Below are 21,110 nucleotides of genomic sequence, written 5' to 3' on the forward strand. Positions count from 1 at the left end.
GGTTCTGCTGGAGAAGGTGTTCCCTCCCCCACCCACAGAAGACCTCAGCTCCACCCTGACCACCATGCCTGGTCCCCTGAAGGGAAACCAGAGAGGAGGAGGCTTCCGGGCTTGGTTCAGGAGAAGATGGACATCTCCTTTAGTTAGAAACAGAGGCCGAATGGAGTTCCTTCCACGGCTTTGCTTCTGTCTCTCTCGGCCACCCTTTGGAGCAGAGCAGAGGTCAAGTGGGAAGTCCCAGAAACAGCCCCGGGTTAAGTGGTTCCCCTTGTTGTAGCAGCCTGTGTGGGGAGGAGTTAGTGGACAGAAATGATGGCACCCTGGGGCTGCCCGGTACCTCATCCTGGGGCTCCGGGATCCGAGTTTCTACCTGTGAGGTCAGCTGCTCAGAACATCCTTTACTGCTCCCAGCCAGCCCCTCCCTGACCCCAATGAGATTGGAAATAAAGTTGCAGTGGGTTCTGTGAATCTCACCCTGGGGGCTGGGGTGTGAGTGAGGTGTTAGTGTTACTCGTGTAGGGGAAGACACACCATCTCTGGCACGACCTACATCAGGACCGCCTTCTTAGCAGCATGAACTCTGGAACCCAGTCCTCAGCAGGTGGCACTGCTGGCCTGGGGCAGGAAGCAAGGGCCTGTGGTCAATACCCTCCCTTGACTCCCTTCCTTCCTCCTGTCTTTGGCCCTTTGACAAGGCTGAAATCACAGTGTTTCAAACAGTGGAGAGAATGCCGCAGGGGCCCCTCCAGCCCTGGCATCTGCTGGTAAGAGTGACCCGAAGCCCTCTCAGGCGGGGCTCAGTCCTCACAGTGCTTGCAGGCTCCCCTCTTGTGCACCCTCTCAGGACACCCCATGCCCAAGTAGCCCTGGCTGCGCACCTCCCTCTCCTACTTCTGTCAGCTCTTAGATGGCTGCTCCCCAGAGAAGAAACTCCCCTTCCTCTTCCTTTCCCGGCCCAACTGCCAGTCTACCTGGTTCATTCATCTTTCCCACCACATAAAAGGCACACGGATCTGGCTTGGACCGCAGTAAATATTTATGTGCTTGGTATTTGGAGCAAATGAGTGGCCTCTGTCTGCCTGGGTCACTGTCATCAGCCATCATTGCAAGCAGGGCCAGGCCGAGAATTCTCTAAGTGCAAAGGGAGAAGGTTTTAAAATAAAGATTGTGACCAGATTTGTTCGGATCCTTTATTTGGCAGAATGAAGGCATCTTTGAAACACACACTCAAAACCCCTCCCAGGGAGGGAAAATCTTGAGGACTGGGTTGCCTGGCTTAGCTTTCAATTACCTGGGCCTTCACTGTTAGCTTCTGGAGACCCTGAACTTACTGCAAAGCCAGACGGACATTTAAAAAAAATTTTTTTTAAGGTTTATTTATGTTTTAGAGAAAGAGACAGAGTGTGAGCAGGAGAAGGGCAGAGAGAGCAGGAGACACAGAATTGGAAACAGGCTCCAGGCTCTGAGCTGTCAGCACAGAACCCGATGCGGGGCTCGAACTCATGAGCGGTTAGATCATGACCTGAGCTGAAATCGGACGTTTAACCCACTGAGCCACCCAGGTGCCCCCCAAAAGGACATTTAAATTAAGGAAGCCAAGCGAGCAGCTCCTGGCTGCCTGCCAGTGGTTGGGGCGGTGGGGAGCCAACAGAGGCAAGTAGCTGCCTGGGTGGTAAGACCCAGAGGCACTGGGGAGGCTCCCGTGGGTCCCTCTACCTATCCGTGGGGCCCTGAAATATCTCCTGCACTCAGAGGTCTCAGTGCCTAAAATTCCACCACTGGAGAATCATCTGCTGTGGATCTGGTGGATCTTCTCTTTCCAGAATTTCCTGTTAAAGCACACCACAGACGGCAGCCCAAGAATGAGATAGGCAGGTGGGGATACAGGTATGGTTATCAGGCTACAAGAAGGCAAAAAGGAAATTAAAGGGGGAGGTAGGAGGCCAGGCATGAAGGAGGACCTCAGCACTCTGCGTGAGGGTGAGGTCACTACCAGCTCTTCCCCTCCCTGGGCCAGTTGCCTCTTGCCCTGTTCTCTCCTCATCTGTTTCCCTCCTTCCTACTCAGGCTTGGGAAAAGCAAGTCAGCACCTCCCGCACATTACTAAACCTGTAAAAACCACTGGCATTTATCTGTCCCTTCTCCTTTAAAAAAAAAATTTTTTTTAACGTTTATTTATTTTTGAGACAGAGAGAGACAGAGCATGAACAGGGGAGGGTCAGAGAGAGGGAGACACAGAATCCGAAACAGGCTCCAGGTTCTGAGCTGTCAGCACAGAGCCCGACGCGGGGCTCAAACTCACGGACCGCGAGATCATGACCTGAGCCGAAGTTGGCCGCTCAACCGACTGAGCCACCCAGGCGCCCCTGTCCCTTCTCCTTTTAGATCTCAAGGTGTTCAAGGCCCATATTTGAAACTTGGCAGGAAAGGAAATTCGCACTCTGTCTCCTCTGATCCATTTTTCTCAACCTTGGTGTCTTTTTTGTTTTTCCCTAAAGACTTTATTTTTAACTAATCTCTACACCCAGTGTGGGGCTCAAACTCACAACCCGGAGATCAAGAGTCACATGTTCCACCTACTGAGCCAGCCAGGTGCCCCTGGATCTCGGTGTCTTTATGGAGACACATGAAGTCTCAAGGACTTTCAGGACTGGAGAAATGTTCAAATCTAATTCACAATGGAGCTGGTTGCTATTTTTTAGGAGTCATTTTTTTTTATCAAAAAATTTAATTTTTTTAATGTTTATTTATTTTTGAGAGAGACAGACAGTGTGAGCAGGGGAGAGGCAGAGAAAGATGGAGACCCAGAATCCCAAGCAGGCTCCAGGCTCTGAGTTATCAGCACGGGATTCGACAGGGCTCAAACTCATGAACGGCAAGATCGTGACCTGAGCCAAAGTCAGATGTAGGTGATCCTATTGGCCAAAATATTTAAGAACCTCAAGAATTAATGCAGGATGCCCAAGCTAGTTCTGCGTTAGGACCCAGGCGGCTGCATAAATGCATAGTGAAAACCAGAGAACAAGGAAGGGTGTTAAACTACATATGTTAAGTTTAACCTTCTGAAAGGGTAACAACTGTCCATTACAATGATATGTTTTCACTTGTCACTGTTTGCTTCTTGGGGCACAACCACTTTCCTCAAGCCCAACAAATACTTCAGATAGGAAACTGCCTAGCAAGGCGTCCCAGCCCCATGGAGCGGAATTCAGGAGTTTATAAATGCTTTTGATGATAATTACAGGTCAGGAGACAAACTGTTACTTACCTTGAGATGTTTGGATTACCTGTGGATTTCCTTTATCATCCTTATTAGTACCATTTAGCAAAAGTTAACTCAAACACGGTGGTGATGGCGGAACCTGGAATCCAGTGTCATTTGGGCAGAGTGTACCCCAGCAAGACCTGGCCAAGGCCAATGCAGGAAGAAACCAGGCTGGTGGAAAACCAGGTAGATTTGAGCTCTACCCCACCCCCTTTCTTTCTACCACCACTGCAGTGTAGCCTGAGAGGACTTAACTAGTAATTTCCTGAGGCTTAGGGGTGGCCACAGCCTTCCCCAGGGTTTTACACATTCCAGCAAGTGCCTTTCCACCTTGTAGGCTGGGTGCCGGACCTTTGGGACCCTGTGACTGAGTCTCACACTGGGCTGAGGATCAGAAATCATCTGTGGGGCCTTAACAGTTACAGACTGCAACCACATATACGTAGAAGGCTGGAGGTGCCGCCTGGAATCTGGTTTTAACATACATTCTTTCCTGAGAAATTCCGATAAACCAGCAATTCAACCCATCAGTGTCCAAGGAAGCCTCCCAAGGAGCTACTTCAGAGCTAGTGACCTTGACACTGGCATAGGTGTGTCTCCTGCTTGGGGCCACTTCAGTGCTCCTCACTGCAAACGCAGCCTCCTTTCCTCCCCCCTCATTCTCAGGGTATCTGCCTTTCCTGGCGTCCTGTCTCTGGAGAAGAAGGAAGAAGGGGCCCCTCAGGCTCTGGAATGCTACCCCCCCCCCCCCAGCTGAGCTCCTGGCCTCCCTCCTCCCAGGGAGTGGGGTCTTGCTCCAGCCCTGCCCCCTCCCTTTCTAACGGCGGGGATATCCCACCCTCCCCGCTTTTCTTCTCTCTGCTTTCAAGCGTGTCCAGGGCTCCCTTACCGTGAAAACCACATCACTTGACCCCATGCACCACCCCCTCCCCCCCCCCCCCCCCCCCGCCCCCGCCACTCGGTCTGGTCCCTCCCCCACCCTCCTTAGCTAAACTTGCAAGGATTATCCACACCTACTGAGCAAGTGCTCTGCCAGCTCCTCCAGCCTTGACCCTCACACCCGCTCTCCTATTTCCCAGCTCCCTTCACTCAGACCCCATCTCCCACCACTCTGACCTTTAACCCTCCTTCCCGTTCTCTATTTCTTGCTGTCAACACTTGATGGCCCTACTGACACACACATTTTGCAACACAAAATGTTGCAGTCAAATTCATGATCTTCCACCCACACTTCCATCTTTCTCCATTTCCCCTTTGACTCAACCATAGATTCATTTAGTTCTGGAAGAAATCTTAGGGATTAGTGGGATCCATGTTCTTTAGCAGTGAGGACACTGAGGTCCAGAGAGAGGAGATGAAGTGTCCATGGTAAAAGAGCTCTTCAAGGAAGGAAGGGGGGGACAGCCCAGGCCTCTACCCTTAGTCCCGATGGCCGTAAGCTGGTATGGCTTTAGCACCTAGGGGTATATGGCATGGGCATTGGTCCTTTGTTTTGTTTCTGTCCACTTGTACCCCGGCCCCACCACTAGAGCAAAGCTCCTTGAGGGTGGTGCTCTGTCCCCCTTTCCTCAGTGGGTTCCTCAGTACAGAATACACAAGAGGACTTCAGTCAAAGCTGAGAAGGGGAAAACAGGAGGGACATGGCACTGTTAAACTGTCACAAGGAAAAATATCATTTCCTGATAACAATTCCAATTAGTGCCTCATTTTTGGTCAAGCATTGGAGCAGCTTATTTTTTAAATTGTTTTTAATGTTTATTTTTGAGAGAGAGAGAGAGACAGAATGTAAGTGGGGGAGGGACAGAAAGAGAGGGAGACACAGAATCTGAAGCAGACTCCAAGCTCTGAACTGTCAGCACAGAGCCTGACGCTGGGCTAGAACTCACAAACTATAAGATCATCACCTCAGCTGAAGTCGGATGCTTAACCAACTGAGCCACCCAGGCGCCCCTGGAGCAGCTTATTAACAGGACCACATTTGTCAGCCCTTCTGGTTGTCCCTTTATTGGACCTTGACAGGTGGTACTGACTTGAAATTCTTGCCGTCCCAGTCAGTGGGGGTCTCTGGGTTTTGCCGATTTTTAGTGACACCTTCACCTCCTTCGTTCTAGATATTTGTAAAGCAGGAATTCATTCAAGGGACAATTTAGGACTCTGTCTCCTCTTGGGTGAAAAAAATGGGGATTAAAATCCAAGAGTTCAAGAACCAAGAGCAACATTAGACTATCTAAATGGAAAATCAAGTCATGTCTATTTAACAGTAAAAAGACTATTATTAATATTTATTGAGCATATACCACACAAGGCATGATTCTTGGGGAGGGGTTGTTGTTTTTTCAAAAGTTTATTTATTTACTTTTGAGAGAGAGACAGACAGACAGAGAGAGAGAATGCGGGAGAGGCAGAGACAGAGGAAGAGAGAGAGAATCCTGAGCAGGCTCCATGCTATCAGCACCGAGTGTGACCTGGGGCTCGAACTCACCAACTGTGAGATCATGACCTGAGCTGAAGTCGAAAGCTCAACCAACTGAACCACTCAGGTGCCCCAAAAGACATTAAAAAAAAAAACACAAAAAAGAACCCACCAGTTTTTTTAAGCCCTTGTTCCTAAAAAAACATCCAGATAACAAGCACAAAAGGAGCCGTGAGTAGCTTAGACAGCAGAGGTACAGCACCATGAACCAGCTGTCAGGATATAAGGTCACTAGCTTTGCCTCTATGATTGTTTGGGGCTGCAGATGCTCATCAGGCTGGTTCCCCAAGAAATTTTCGGTGCATCCCAAATAAATCCTTTGAAAGGGGCCAGAGAACAGACTGGGGCAGAATGAAGAACTTTCCAGCAACAGGGACCGCCAAGGAGCCAGAGCAGCAGTGCTACCTGAAGCCCTTCCTGCTGGGGCTGGGGCGGGTAAGGGGGCAATTGCCCAAAGAATGCACAGTCCAAGGGCCAGAGGTCAGCCCTAGACATACCCCCATGGGAAAGCCACAGAGAGCTTAGGAGATGGAGTCTGGCTCCTCTCTGACTCTTTCCAACGAGGTTTTGTTAGCCCATCTGGCTTGGAAGAGACCTCTGGGGGTGGTTGGTGGCCTGTGAGGGCATGGCCAGGAGCGGGGGGGGGGGGGGGCAGTGTCTCCAACAAATGGAGCAGGAATCAGTACACGTTTTCATAGGCCCAAATATTTGTTTTTTCTTTCTTTGTTTAAACCACAAATGCCAAGTCAGGATATGTTTTATTTGGGGGAGAAGGCGAGAGACCCCACCCAGCAATCACAGACAAAACATGGGTGAGATCTGTCCACATTCCCATCAGCTTGCCTCCAGGGCTGGCTCTAGACTCCCCAGCAGTTCAGTGACTCAAGCGATGGGGCTCTCACCACTTCCCTTGGGAATCTGGCCCAGGACTCTGCTGGCTCCTCATTCGAATGTTTTCCCAGTTACTGGGCCACAAGCCCCTTTCCTGGGGCCATTGCAGCTTTCCTCTGTGGGCGACAAGTTTTGACTCATCCTGGACAGAGACTACGGTAGGAGGAAAGGGACTACGTAGGTACCGGCATTCAGGTGGGAGTGCTGTCATCTGTCACCTGCTCTTCTCCTGGGTCGTCAGCTGGAGACCAAGCAAAGGTGTCCCTTCTTGTGCTCATTCTACACCCCAAATGAGAAGTTTGGCCCCTAACTCCACCCCACTCCTTTAGATTGAAACTTCCCTGGGCTGGGAACTGGTCTGAGTCATCTTTGTGTGTTAAGGGCTCGATAAACGCATGCATGAAGGGGACCTCCAAATCCCCCCAGGTTGCAGTCCAGAGTGATAGGAGCCTCCTGGACAGATTTTCCCTTGACCTCCTGCAAAGACCCTACCCCCGGAACTGATGCTTTCTTCTGAGGAGGAGAGGAACTGAGCCTATTTGTAATTTGACAAAGTGGATTCAAAGCTTTTATGGCTGCTTTAGACCAGCTCTGCTCCCAGTTCCATCTGTCCCCAAAGATAAAGCCTTGAACTAGCTCCCCTCAGTGAATGCAGGACCACCCCCCCCCCCCCCAATGGCAATTATAGGCTATTCATTTAAAGTTGCTGGACCTGGTCTCATAAACCCCATTCACTGTGAGGTGAGAAAAGTCGTAGAGAACCTCCGGCCCAAGGCAGCACAATTCCAAGGAAGCCTTTCCCTCTAATTAGTCAGGTATTTGCTAAAACAGCTCTTACTTTCCTTATTGTAAAAGCCAGAGGACAATAGGTCCTTATAGCCAGGCCAATGTGGTGGGTTCCTGGTCCCTCATTCCCTCACACTCCCTGTGGCCCCTTCCCCCACTGAAAGGGGAGGCTGTCACCTTGTTTGGTTACTAATTAAGAAAAGGCAAAGCCTTCGATTATTACTATTGTTTTGTTTTGTTTCCTCACTGTACTGCATTCAAAGGCAATTTCTTTAGCAGGGTGACCTCCTACTCACTCAGGGAAGAGACTGGGTCTCAGAATGTAAAAGAAAAGGCATTTGGAGGGCACGCCTCAAACCTTGCTGGCTGCTCTTTGTTGGTGCCCTGTTACTAGCGTCCAGCAGCCGGGGCTGGAGCTCCCGCCTCCTGGGAAGCCTTCGCTAACTCCTTGGACAGCTCACCCAGAGGTGCTATGAGCTAATCTACCAACAGGACTTGGGGACCTCAATGAAAGTATTTAAACTTCGGTCTGAGCTCAGGCTAAAAACTGGGCTCTAGTGACTTTTCAGGCTACTAACTCCCTTCAGTGATTATGGACTGGTCGTGCCAATGTTCTGTGCCTCAGTTTCCTCATAAAAAGGCAGGCGAATATTTCAGCCCCAGAGCTGTCGCAGAAGCCATCGGAGAATGCATTTCCCATTTGGAAACATTTTACTTGGTGTACCCCCTCCTCCACCAGATTTCCTAGTCCCAGAGATTTCTGCTGGGTGCTGTAGGAGAAGGGGGGGCGGTCCAAGATCAAGAGGGGATATAACTTGAGTTTGTAAAGTGGATATAACAGATCTCTGGGGGTATTCAAAGGAGGACGAACGCGTGCGAGTGGCTGATGTAAATTCAGGAGCTATGGCCGGAACCTTCCCTGCTCTCAGAGCCTCCAGCTCCGCAGCGCCAGCCAGGAGCGTGGGGTGCCCCGAGGGGGCTGCTGGACAGGGTGAGTCCCTCAGGTCCTCGCAGAGGACCAGGTCGAGTTCCGGGAGGAGGCCGCGGTTGTGCTGGGCCGGGGGAAGGGGGCGGGCGGCGGGCCTCTGGGGCGGGCCCCCACCCCTCGGCACCCCCCGCGTCCAAGCCCGGGGCCGCTCTGCCGAGGGGCGGAGGGGCAAGGCGAGTGCGCCCGTGGGGCGGGAGGCAGGTGCGGAGTTCACGGTCCCCGCGCCTGGGAGGAGCCCTGGGGAGGGGTGTCGCGGGCTCCGCTGGTGGGAAGGAGCGAGTCAGGGGCTGGCGCGGCTGCCGGGGGGCGGGGAGGAGGCGCGGGAGGCGGGGCGGAGGCGGCGGAGCCCCGGGGATCCACTCGCCCAGCGCTGGCCTCTGCACTCCGAGCCGCGGCCGCCACCCGCCCCGCAGCCAACTTGGGGCCGAAACTTCTTCGGGTCCCGCGCTCCGGAGGAGAGCGCGCAGCCCTGCGACGACCGACGGCGGCGGCCCGAGCCAGGCGCCGCGGGCCCAGGGCCTCCCTCCAGCTCGGCCGCGGGCTCCGCTCCCCGACCACCCCCGACCGCTGAGCTCGGGGGATCCCGGGCGCCGAGCAGGGAGCCCTCCCGGCGGCAGCCCGGTGCGCGGACTCCGAGACCCGGGACCGCCGGGGGAGGGGAGGTTCCGCTGCCCCCGCGGAGTTGGCTCCAGCTTCTGGGGCGCAGAGCAGACGCCCCGGCGGGCCCCCCAGAGCGGAGCGCGCGGGTCCACGCCGCCAGCCCAGCTCCGGGCGGCGGATGAAGAGTCCGGTGCGGGGGCCGGAGCGGCCCGCTCGCTGAGAGGAGCCGGTAGGATCTGCTCCGGGCGTCCCCGGCGGGGCAGAGCCCTCCAGACCGCACGCCGGCGCGCCCGGCCGACCCAGCGCAGCCGGGCGCTGGAAGACCTGGGCCGAACGGAGCGGCCAGCCAGAGCCCGCGGGCCTGCCAGGCGGCGGGACATGCAGGTAAGCGCCCGGCTGCCAGCTGTGGTAAAGGGAGCCGGCGGGCCTCCGTCGCCGCCCCCGGCCCCTGGCCCCCGGCTGTCGCCGCCCGAGAGGCGTCCTCGTCCTGGCTTCGGCGGCCGAAACTTCCCGGAGCGCCCCGACTTAGCGGCCCCCTGGGCGTCCGCCTGCGCTCGGCTCCCGGCAGCGGGAAGGGCCGAGGGGCGGCGGGGAGGCTCCGGGGAGCGGGGCCCTGCGCTCGGCGGGGAACCTCGCGGTGCTTGGCTCGAGCTGGCGGCCCCGGGTCAGGTGGGGGGCAGGGAGCGCCGGGGAAAGCGTAGTGCCCCGGCCGCGAACAAAGCTGGGGCGACGGACTCTCCGCGCGCGACTGCCTCCGGTGAGCGTGCGGGGCTGGGCACCGAGGGCGTGCTCCTGGCCGCGGGCAGGTAGGCTAGGGCTTGCTCGCCCTCCCCCTGCAGCCCCGGCGCCCGCCGCAGTCCTTCCCCAGGGTAGGGCGACCGAGGAGGGGGCCGGGGCAGCTGTAGCCCCCGGGCGCGCGCAAGGACCGTCTCTGGTTCCTGCTGAGTGCGAGCCCCTTGGAGCTTCTTGGTCACTTTTCCGGGCTTGGTCGGCCCAGCTGGACTTCTGTGCTTGAGGTCTGCGTCCCGCATCAGCAGACGGGAGCGAGGACTACATCTGGATTTTTTTAACCCCCAGGAGCGGGGTTACTTTGGTGCCCGAATTCCTGCCTAAGCCTCAGAGCAGGTAAAGCGCTGAGTGGAATTGGGAGCTTTCTGTTTTCTTTCATTGCTCCTCCGCTCCTGTGCCTCATCCATCCCAGCCCTGGGAGAAGGCGGGTGGGTGGGTGGGGGGAGGGTGCCCTCTTTCTCCATTTTCTCGTGGAGCCTCAGTGGATATTTGGCCATGCACTCTAGTCAGAGCCGCATTTCCTAGATATTTCCATCCTGCGAATCACTGTGAGAGATGATTCAATTTGCTTGGAGCATGATTGCTTCTGTTTTGCAAGAGGGAAACTGAGGTGGCTCAGGCCGTGGGTTGGTTACCCAGCTGTGAATGGAGGCATTTGCTCTCCACCCTGTCCCTGCCCGCCTCCCCACCCCCCCCCGCCCCCCCCTTCACTGCTTTGCCACCTGATCACATTGGCAATAGCTTTCAGTTACTACCACCCTGGGCAGAGTTTTAACCTGGTACCTGGAGAGAAAGGTTCAGGATCATGTTACCAGTCCCTTGAACTGCTACAGTAGCCCAGGAATGTGCCCACTTGACAGAGAGCTGTCATGGGGCATCTGTGCCATGTCATCCATGTTGGTGCAGAAAACCTTGGGCCAGCAGGGCAGGGCCAAACACCAGCACTTAATGTGCACACGTGGGTGGAACCTTAGGGTGACTCCTTCTGTGGCTGGCCCCTAAGGCAACATAGGGCCCTGGGAGCAGCAGGCACACCCTCAGAAAGTGTGAGGACCCTTTCCTGGACCCAGCCACACCTCCTGCTGTCTGATTCAGCTGCGGGCTTTACTTATCAAAGGCAAGACTCCCAATCTCAGCCAGGGATGAGTGGATGCCAGGCCTCAAGCTTGTGCCCACACGCCTGTCCAAGGCTCACACACACAAGTCCTGGCAAACACACCGACCTATGAGTGGTGGTTTTTCTCCATTTCAAAATAGTGTCTGTTCTCTCTTTGACACAGAAGATTTGTGGTTATAAATAGCAAGGGGGAGGTGTGTCTCCTGGGAAGGAAAGGCAATGCCAAGAGACCTCTTTTGCACAGTTGTGAGCCAGGAGCAATGTAGCTGGGCCCTTCATTGTGATGACAAGTCCATGAGCCCAAGAGAAGAAGCAGACTTCACAGGGGGTCTGTCTCCACACTCAAACATGCAGGTGGAACTCACACCAGGGTAGGAGCTGAATGGAATACAAGGACCTAAAGAGACAGTGGTGGATAAATACCTAAGGGCAGCTGTGAGAGACAGCTCCTCTTTCTTTCCTGAAGAAAATCAGACAGAGGGTGTGTGGCACACTGAGGGCGTTGGAAGCTGGGGCTTCTGACTGCCAGGGGTGCAGAAGCCAGCCTTGGAGAGCTTGCTGGCCCTCTTCCATCCGTGGATTTCCTACTTTCCCAGGCTTTCGCTTCTTATGTATTTGAGTATGAATATATGAGTGAAGGTGTGTGTGTGTGTGTGTGTGTGTGTGTGTGTGTTAGGTGTTTGCTCAGGATGTCTGAAACCAGACCCCTCTTAAGTTCATTTGGTGGCTGTAATATCTCGAAGGGTATCTCACTGACTTGGAAAAAAAAAAAAGTTTTCTAAAATTTTTTTAAAGCCCAAAAGCGTAAGTGAAAGGGATACTGCCAAATTGCTGGGCGCCATATGCTGTGAAAAGCAAAAATCTGGGATTGTTATTCACCTGAATATCCACCCCCCCCCTTTTAACTCTAGTGGCAGCTGAAAGATTTTTTGTTTGCTCTTCTTCAAGAAGGGCAGAGGACTAGGCTAGTCTGTTCTAATTTTTACTTCTAAGATAGTTCTGTTGGTTTCTGGATTGCCACATCTGGCATCTCCAGCAGGGGAGGAAATTTTTATATGAGGTGATAGTCCTTGCCTTCTCTGAAATAAAAAAAACAACATGTCCACAAAAGCTTTCCTGTTCACTCTTCTGGTTTGGTCCTCCCTAGCTCCTTTTCAAACTACCTGCCATTTATCTCTGTAGTCTTCTAAACAGGTCTTCCTTCAGACTCCACCTTTGTTCACCCCCACACCTGAACACAATCCTGAGTGTTTGTAACTCCTTCAGGTCTCTTTAAGACTCACAACAGCACTAAGCTATAAAGATCCTCTAAGGAGGAGAGAATATGGAAGCTCCCCAGCCTCATCTGGGCATTCCTGCCTGGTTTCTACTGAGCATCTTTAAACTGTATGTAGGAATCCAGAAAAATCCAGCAGAGGGGTTGGGAGTAGATATCATGATAGAGATGAGAAGGTCTGGTTGTTTCCAAATTGAGCCACCTTTTAAAGTAATAATAACCTTCTATCCAACTCTGAGGAGCATGGTGGCTAGCTTGTTGGTGGAGCCAGGAGCCAACCTGGGAGCCCACCTGCTGTTGGGGGTAGTTCCTGTGCCCTTCCTTCAGCGACAGGTCCCCCAACTGCACAGAGCAGGTGACTGCTCCGCTCCTACCGGGCCCTCTCCCCCTGGCAAAGGCTCTGTTTACCTGGCTAAATTTAAACCTCCGCCCCCTCCATCCCAGTTTGACCCTCTGGCTGGCGGTCTGGCCACTGGGCTGGCTGATCCGGCAGCATTTCCTGACTTCTTTGCCCCTGCGGTTGCAGTTGGGTCTTTTTGTGCTGCATGAATCCTCTTCCAGACTTTCTAAAGTTGGTCTCTTTCCTCCCTGCTTCTCCACCCATGTGGCGTTCTTCCCAACTCCTTTCCTCCTGGGTGACTTGGAACCTGGTTTGGTCCTCGAGGGAGACCCTCCAAGTGCCGCGCACGGAGGTTTTAGGACACGTAGACACATGTTGTCACCGAAGGTCCCCAGGACTGCCGTGCTGACTGACCACTACCCAGCCCCGCCCGCCTGGTCTAGGACCCCCTAAGAGCAAGTACAGTGCTGGCGGCAGTTGCAGTCCTTAAAGGCACAGGAGTGTTTTCTCAATTTCTTTTTGCACCCCCAAACCTCCAGCCCCCCCCCCCGGCCCCCCTTAGATCCCAACCTGTCTGTATGTCCGGTTCTTGGCATCAGCGTCTTTTCCTGTGGTGTTGCAGGGAAGGTTATTTACCCTGGTGGGGATGGGGGGCAGGGGAGGGGGGCGGGAGCGAGGTGCATTGCAGCTTCTCCTTTTGAGGTGTCAGCTCTCTCTTCCATAAAATGAGGGCGCTGGAGGCCCCTTCCCGTGCTAGCGTTCTGTCGTCTTTAGCCGATTCCGCTTCGGAAATCCCTCTGCCTTGGCCGGGCCTGGGGAGGGGAAGCCGCCAATCAGAGGAGGTGCGTTCCCACCGGAGGGGCGGGCCGGCCGGCTGCTTTCACAGAGTTACTGTTTCACAAACCGTGGTCGCGCAGGCAGGGTTTGTGGTCGCGCCGGAGGCTCTGGTTGTGCTCCTGGCTTTGGGCTCCGGCCTGGCAGGGGCCTCTGTGGTTAGTCGGCCTCCCGAGGAGAGGATTACCTCGAGGCTCCGTCTCCAGCTTCGGGTGACTTGAGGCTGGGTTTCCAGCCCTCTCTCCTCTACAGCCCCCTTGAGCCCCAGAAATGCGAACCCCTCAAAGGTTGCTCTTGTCTGATTAATTGATAAAGGGTCAGGAGAGGATTTCCCCAGGCCTGGGAAAGCTTAGTTAGAAAAGGCAGTGGGTTAGAAGTTTTTGGTTTGCAAACTTTAGTCCCCAAAGGTCACTGTGGAGTTATCTAGAATGTTCAGTGGGTAGATTTGCTCTGATTCCTGCTGGGAGAGCAAAAGATACGGTAACAAAGCTTTTCTGACACTAGCTGGGGGTGATCAGGTGTGTTGCTGAGGGTCCTTTGCTCTCCTTCCACAGAAGGGGAGCTCGGCTCCCTGCACTTGGGGCATCTCCTGGGTCTGAACCAGGACTCCTGCACCCTCCTGCGTTTCTCTTTCCAGCAAATATCCCACGTGATCCGTCTTCCATTGCTGCAGGGGGCTGCAGTTCAGAGGAGTCTCCTCATAGATCATCTCTAAGATTATGTACTTCACCTATACTCATTGAGAAAGTTCTCCTGGAAAAAACTGAGTAATGAATTACTAAATATTTCACCCAGATCTTGTTTGGGGTGCATGAGTTGCAATCAAGGTAATTAAACCTTAGAGAGATTTTGTATATAAGGTTAAAACTGGAAAATTCCAGGTCGCACTCTGGAGCAGGAGCTGGTGAATGGGACTCAGGCTGGGAGGAGGGGAGAAGAGAATGGGGAGGAGTTCTAGACTGCACTATCAGATTATGCCCTGAGACCTGAAGCTATAGAAGGCGAAGACAATGGAGACCGGGGCTTTGGAGTCAGGCTGCCTGGGTGTGGAACCCCAGCACTTAGAAGCTAGCTGTGTAACCTCCGGCCAGGTAGGTTACCTGACTTCTCTGTGCCTCAGTTTCCTCAGTTGTAAAGTAGAAACAGTAACATGATACTTACGTATTTGCTGTGTGGAGGGGTGTAGTAAGAATTAGTGTATATAAAGCACTAAAACTGTGTCCAGGACTTTGTAGGACTGTAGAAGTGCAATGTTACCATGCTACTGATGAAGGCCTGTTGGCAGGACAGGGAGAACTACTTGGCCCCTGCCCCCTACTTGCTCTGCATTTAAAGATGGAGGCTGTTTTGTGTGGGACATTAGCAGCACACTCATTGCTTAAGTCAGCATGTGCCCTCCAGTTCTCCAGGGAGCCTCATGAAGAACACCGACCCTGTCCAATCAGGCATAGATGTTTTGATCGTCGCATCAGTGGGAATTGAGGGTCCCCGTTTGTGTAATGACCCATAACAGGAGAGCATAGATGTTCAGGGGTGGCTGTCGTGAAGGGAGGGAAAAGTGGGGCACTCTTAGGAGGAGAATGGATTCTGATGTGGTCCTGTAGAGTTGAGGACTGAACAAGTCTCCAGCTGAGAGGGAAGGGGTCTTGCTGACCCCATCTCAAAAAGTCTGTTGTTTTTACTAAGCAGATGCTGAAACATTCCCTGTATTTGAAACCACTCAAATTCTTGACGTTTGTGTTTTCTTATTCTTAAAAAGGTAACCTCTGTGATACCAAATCTCAAATAAGCTTTAAATATAAAGGGGAAGATCAGATTTGAGACTTTTCCTTTTTCCCCTGGGCTGGATGTGTCTACCACCGTGAGACCAAATAGTACAGTTACTTAGAAAAGAGACACTTTCAGGGTCTCATTCTCCTGTGTCCCCAAAGGCCAAGCAGGTAGCCAGAATGCATGAGGGAGGAGCTGAGAGTTTGTAATACAATAGTGAGTGAAGGAGAGTTCCCTGTGGCAAATTGAGAGCGTATTCCCACTTAAAGGCATTCCAGTTGAGACATTTAAAATTCATTTTGTTGGAGGGGGGAGGGCTAGGTGGCTCAGTTGGTTAGGCATCGACCCTTGATCTCAGCTCAGGTCCTGATCTGGTTCATGGGATTGAGCCCAACGTTGGGCTCTGTGCTGAGAGTGTGGAGCTTGCTTAGGATTCCTCTCCCTCTCTGCTCCGTCCTTGTGCATGCACCGCTCTCTCAAAATAAATAAACTAAAAAAAATGTTTGTTTTTTTTTTAAACTCATGGTCAACCCTCCCAACACCTCTCTCTGTGTTAGGGAGCCTCAGGCTGACAAGCAGGGACCCCCTTGCTTTCCCAGGTAAGATCCCTTCTCCAGAATGGACGTGAGGCTGCCTCTAGAGGGTTGCATTGGGTCCTTTAATTTGTCAAAACCCAGGGATTACCCATCCCTAGTCCTAATCTCCTAACCTAATCTCCCAGTTTCTCAAAGAGAATGAGGCCTCTTTCAGAGGTGTCAGAAACAGAGCCATTACAAATGGGGTTTCTTACAGACTTTGTGTATCATTCGTGATATTCACAGGGAGCTCTCACACCTCCCAGAGTACACCCTCCTTACCTTCACTGCAACTTGAAAGAAATACAACCCAGCCCTGCACAAAGGTCTCCTAAACTCACCATAGCCTCCAGCAGTTCCCTCTCCACATCCACTTCCTGCCACACGTAGGTGTGCATGATGTTACAGAACCGCCCCCCCCCCCCCACCTCATTCAGGGCCTTTGCACCTGCTGCTCCCTCTGATTGGACTGCTCATGCCCCCCCCCCCTCAGATGGCTCCTCCCACCCATTTGGGTCTCAGCTTCTCAGAGAGATCCTGCCAAGCAGAACTGTCACCTGCCCCCAGGCACTCTGTTTCCTCTGGAGCACTTACCACCATCTGTAACTCTCCTGTTTATTCTTTTTTTTTTTTTTTCTTAAATGTTTATTTATTTTTGAGAGACAGAGCTCTCACAGGGGAGGTACAGAGACAGGGAGCCAGAGGATCCGAAGTGGGCTCTGTGCTAATAGCAGAGAGCCCGATGTGGGGCTCAAACTCATGAACCTCGAGATCATGACCTGAGCCAAAGTCAGACACTTAACCACCTGAGCCACCCAGGCGCCCCTATTAGTTCTTGTTAAAAGTCTGCCCCTGCCCCATGTTTGTCTTGTTCTGCACTGCATCCTCAGAGCGAAAACAGTGTCTGAACAGTGTCTGAGGTTAAAAGATAGTCAAGCTATATTTGTTACTGTTGATCTGAGGGCAATGAATTGTGTAGCATGTTCATTGCTAGAAATGGGCCCATTTTGCCTAATAAGTATGCCATCCCTTACTGATTTTCTGATGATGGTTGAATTATTCATATAACAAATATTGATGTAGGCATGTCCCAGGTGCTAGAGATATAAGACATAGTTCCTGAACTTCAGTAGCTTTTGTTCTAGTAACTTCTACTGCATGCAGATAGCAAGTGTGCAGTACTTCAGAAGCTCTCAACTCTTTTATTCTCCCATAGCCTATGCATTAGACCCATCTTTGATCGTGCGCATCACAGGCAGTTTGGGGATGCAGTAGAGGGTGGAAATGCAGAAGGAACAGGAAGCCAGAGGAAGCCGTTGAGGCCCAGTCGTAGATCCATGACTTGCAGCACTGACCTGACCTGTTGCTCAAGTCCTGGGTCCTCACTTGCTCTCAAGGGGATCATTCCTCCATGCTGCCATTACTGGTGGGATATTTTTCACCCATGTGTGTGACCAGATTGAGAGACAGTGAAGAAACTGATTTAGGAGTTCCCTGGGTATCTTGTATCCCAGGCACTCAGTCATTCCAGATTGGCACCATCTAGAAGTTACTAGATCTTATCTCTTTGGTCCTAGACTGCTGAGCACAAGCATCCAGGAAAGCCACATCGAGTATCTTTCGAAAAGAACTGATAGGAAAAGCTCTCTAGTTTGCCACAGGCAACTGTACCACTACCTCCTGTGATGTGTCATAGCCTAGTTTCCCTTCTCTGTCACTGGCAGCAGCTGTCCTGGTTTCCTTTATCTCCTCAGACCTCTTCTCTCCTCTGCATCCATTCTGATGGCTGTAAGTACTGTCCCCTTCCTTCCCATCTCACGTTTTAATCTCCTGCCTGCTGGTCTCCCCTGACCTTCAGACTGGTGTGCCCAACGGCGTAAGCAGCGTCTCATCTAGGAAGTCGAAGAGGCATCCCAGCCTGCCTTCTGACCTCTTCCCTTAAACCTGCTCTTCGCACAGGCTTCTTCTCCTCACCCTTCCAGTTTCTCCACCATAAACCCCGGAGTCATTCTTGATTTCTCTCTCTCACTGCCCACATCCAAACCACCAGGGAATCTTGCCAAGTCTACTTTCAGAAGATACTCAGATCCATGACTGTTTCTCACCTTCCCCACCCCTCTCCTGTCTCATTCCACCAGCAGCTCTCTGTGGGATCACAGTGATGGACGGACTCCTCCCTGGTCTCCCTGTTGAACCACATCAGATTGTGCCACTGAGCCCTCCGCTGGCCTTCCATCTGGTGCAGGAGAAATGCAGAGTCCTTACGACAGCTCACTCGCCTGGCTGATCTGACCCTTGCTTCCCTCCGTGACCTCTGTTCTCTCCCTTTGCTGCATCACGGTGACCTTCTTGCTGGTCTGTGAGCCCAGCAGGCACGCAACTGCCTTGGGGCTCCGCACTTTGCTTTCCCTCTACCTGCACTGCATCCCACTCTCCTGCTCCTTCCTCTGGCCTTCCGTCAAATGTCATGTGCTTGTGATCTTCCTTGACCACTGTATAAACCCCAAACCTCCTACCTATTCCCCACCCCCTTCTCTGCCTTACTTTTCTCCATAGCACTTATAACCATTGGACATGCATATTTATATATATTTTACATGTTTGTTCTTTGTCTGATTCCTCTTTCTAGAATATACACGTCACAAGGGCAGGGATTTTGTCTGTTTTGTTATGTGGAACAATGCCTGACACATAGTGGGTGAAGGAATTGAAAGAACGGTGAGGGTCTCTCACATCACGTGGAAGGGCTACAAGGGGAAGAGGTGGTCCTTCCTCGGCTCTGTGGTTTCCCCATTCTTCTTCCCCCTCCCTCACTGGAGGGCAGACGCGGGGCAGCTGGTGAGACTGTGTGGCATACCTCTCTTTGTTCTGACGAAATTAAGACAGGTTCATTGAAAAACAGAATTTTTTTTCATTTTTTCAATCCATTCATATTTTCAGGGAAAAATATTGGAAAAATAAAAATGTTAATTCCAAGTTAGAGGTAATCATGGATAATATTTTGGAGCATTCCTTTTCAGTCTTCTCTGCACATACGTGTACAGACACATATGTGTTCGTAGACGTGTGTGTTCCTTACGTGCTTGCTCCTTTCCCAATGGTGACACCTTAAGGATGAGGACGGTGCCCGTGCCGCTCCCCTTCAGTACCTCACAGGGCCTGGCCGGAGCAGGTGCACATAGGGCCGAGGAACAAGTGTGTGGTCTGTCACCTGGCGAGCAGTTGTAGTCTGTGTGGAGCCAGGCCCTGAGTTTCTTTGCCTTTTCGTCTCATGAGCCGCAGGACCAGCGTAGCATCTCTACCACTTGTGTTTCCTTACAGTTCTAAAACTGTATGTCTAAATCTCACCCCTATTGATTGTTTTCGACCTGATAATTCTTGGTTGAGGAGGGTTGTCCCGTGCATTGCAGAATGTTTAGCCGCATCCCTGCCCCCTGCCCGCTAGATGCCGGTAGTGCTAAGTCAGAGTGTTGCTAGACATCGCCAGCTGTCCTGTGGGGGCAAAACCTCCCCCTGGTTAAGCACCACTGTCCTAAAGTGTCTCTGTTGTCTCCCTTGTTTCCACGTCCCCTAAATCCTTTGGAATTGTCACTTGTCTTGCATCCTGTTTCTGTGCCACTGCCTGAGTGTGAGTTTTTATGCATCAGATGTGAATTATGGCCCCAACATTCTCACCTGCTGTCTGTCCCTGGTCTACCCACACAAGGGCACCCCTCACCCTGCTCGCTGTAGGTCCCTCTCCTGCTCACAATTCTTGGGTGACTCCTCCTTTGCCTACTGAATAGACATCTTTACTCTGCTGTTCAGTGCCCTTCAAAATCTTACCCTAACTTACCACCTTTCCAGAGTTCTCTCCTACTGCTTCCCCTACTTCTCAGGGTCTGCTCATGCCTCTTGTTCCTCTCAGACCCCTTCCCTTCCTTTTTGAAGAACCTACCTGTTCTTCAAGGTATGGCTCAGATGCTACCTCCCTGGTCACCTCTGTCAGAAATGATCTCTCTGTTGCTTGGAGTTGGCTTCCCGAAGAGCTGTTATATCAGGAGACATTCGTTACAATGGCCCTTTTCACACTTTGCCCTATATTGTAATTACTTGTGATGGGGTCTTATTTTCACCACTAGTTATGTGGTTGGCTAAGCTGTCTTCTCAGGTAGAACTTAGGTGAGTTCCCACGTGCAGCTAGGACTATATGTACCCAAATCACCTCAGGTGATTTCCCTCAGCCATCCTACTGATTAAACGGGTGCCCAGCCAGAAGAGGCTTTGTTATTTACTATGTACTTGTTTAAACAGAGTATCAGCTGGGGTGCCTGGGTGGCTCAGTCGGTTAAACGTCTGACTTTGGCTCAGGTCATGATCTCACAGTTTGTGAGTTCAAGCCCTGCGTGGGGCTTTGTGCTGACAGCTCAGAGCCTGGAGTCTGCTTCAGATTCTGTCTCCCTCTCTCTCTGCCCCTGTCCTGCTCATGTGTGTGCTTGCTCGCTCTCTGTCTCTCTCTCTCAAAAATAAACATTAAAAAAAAAACAGAAGAATTGAGTATTGTATAATTTGATTTGTTTCAACATTGAGGAGGCAAAGGAGACCTGAAAATTCACTTATGTGCCAGCGACTTTTTATCAAGGTACTGTTCAAAGCTCTGTAGTTCCTGGCTCTTTGGAATTTTCCATGAGGACCCAATCTGAGAGGTGGGTTCTGAATAGCAGAAATGACACCCTACGTATCTTTGCTTCTCTCTTCCCAGTGACAGTCCCAGCATTCACCATTGTTTTTACTTGCTTAATAATATTGATAAATTAGTGAGCTGGTAGCTTCAATTTTTTAAAAACAATCTTTAAGTTTATTTATTTATTTAAAGAGAGAAAGCACAAGTGGAAGAGGGGCAGAGAGAGAGGGAGAGCGAGAATCCCAAGCAGGCGCCACACTGTCAGTGCAGAGGCCAATGTGGGGCTCAAACCCATGAACCACAAGATCATGACCTGAGCCAAAGTCTGACACTTAAATGACTGAGCCATCCAGGTGCCCTGAGCTGGTGGCTTCTAAAGAGGTTATAATCCGCAGTTTAAGAAAGCTGGTCTTGAATTGTCTTTTTTTTTTTTAATTTATTTTATTTTATTTTATTTTTTGAATTGTCTTATATCATCAATACTAAGATACATTTTCATATATCTGAGATTACGATGCATCTTAAAAACATTTTTTAATGTTAATTTTGAGAGGGAGAAAGACAGAGTGTGAGCAGGGGAGGGGCAGAGAGAGAGGGAGACACAGAATCTGAAGCAGGCTCCAGGCTCTGAGCTGTCAGCACAGAACCCAACCGGGGCTCCAACCCATGAACCTCAAGATCATGACCTGAGCTGAAGTTGGACGCTTAACTGACTGAGCCACCCAGGTGCCTGTAGGATGCAA

At 51.9% G+C, this 21,110-nt stretch overlaps 1 protein-coding gene across 1 annotated transcript in view; it reads left to right on the plus strand.

Annotated features, from left to right (window-relative positions):
- Positions 1–8,740: 8,740 nt before the first annotated feature.
- Positions 8,741–21,110, plus strand: part of WNT5B (Wnt family member 5B) — a 104,946-nt gene continuing 92,576 nt past the window's right edge. Inside the window, exon 1 of the mRNA XM_019464965.2 lies at positions 8,741–9,387. Coding sequence (XP_019320510.2) covers positions 9,382–9,387 — 6 coding nt within the window. The 5' untranslated portion in view covers positions 8,741–9,381. The remainder of the gene's footprint in view (positions 9,388–21,110) is intronic.

Source organism: Panthera pardus, unplaced genomic scaffold (assembly GCF_024362965.1).
Source record: "Panthera pardus isolate Hobbes unplaced genomic scaffold, ASM2436296v1 HiC_scaffold_6, whole genome shotgun sequence".
Taxonomy (NCBI): domain Eukaryota; kingdom Metazoa; phylum Chordata; class Mammalia; order Carnivora; family Felidae; genus Panthera; species Panthera pardus.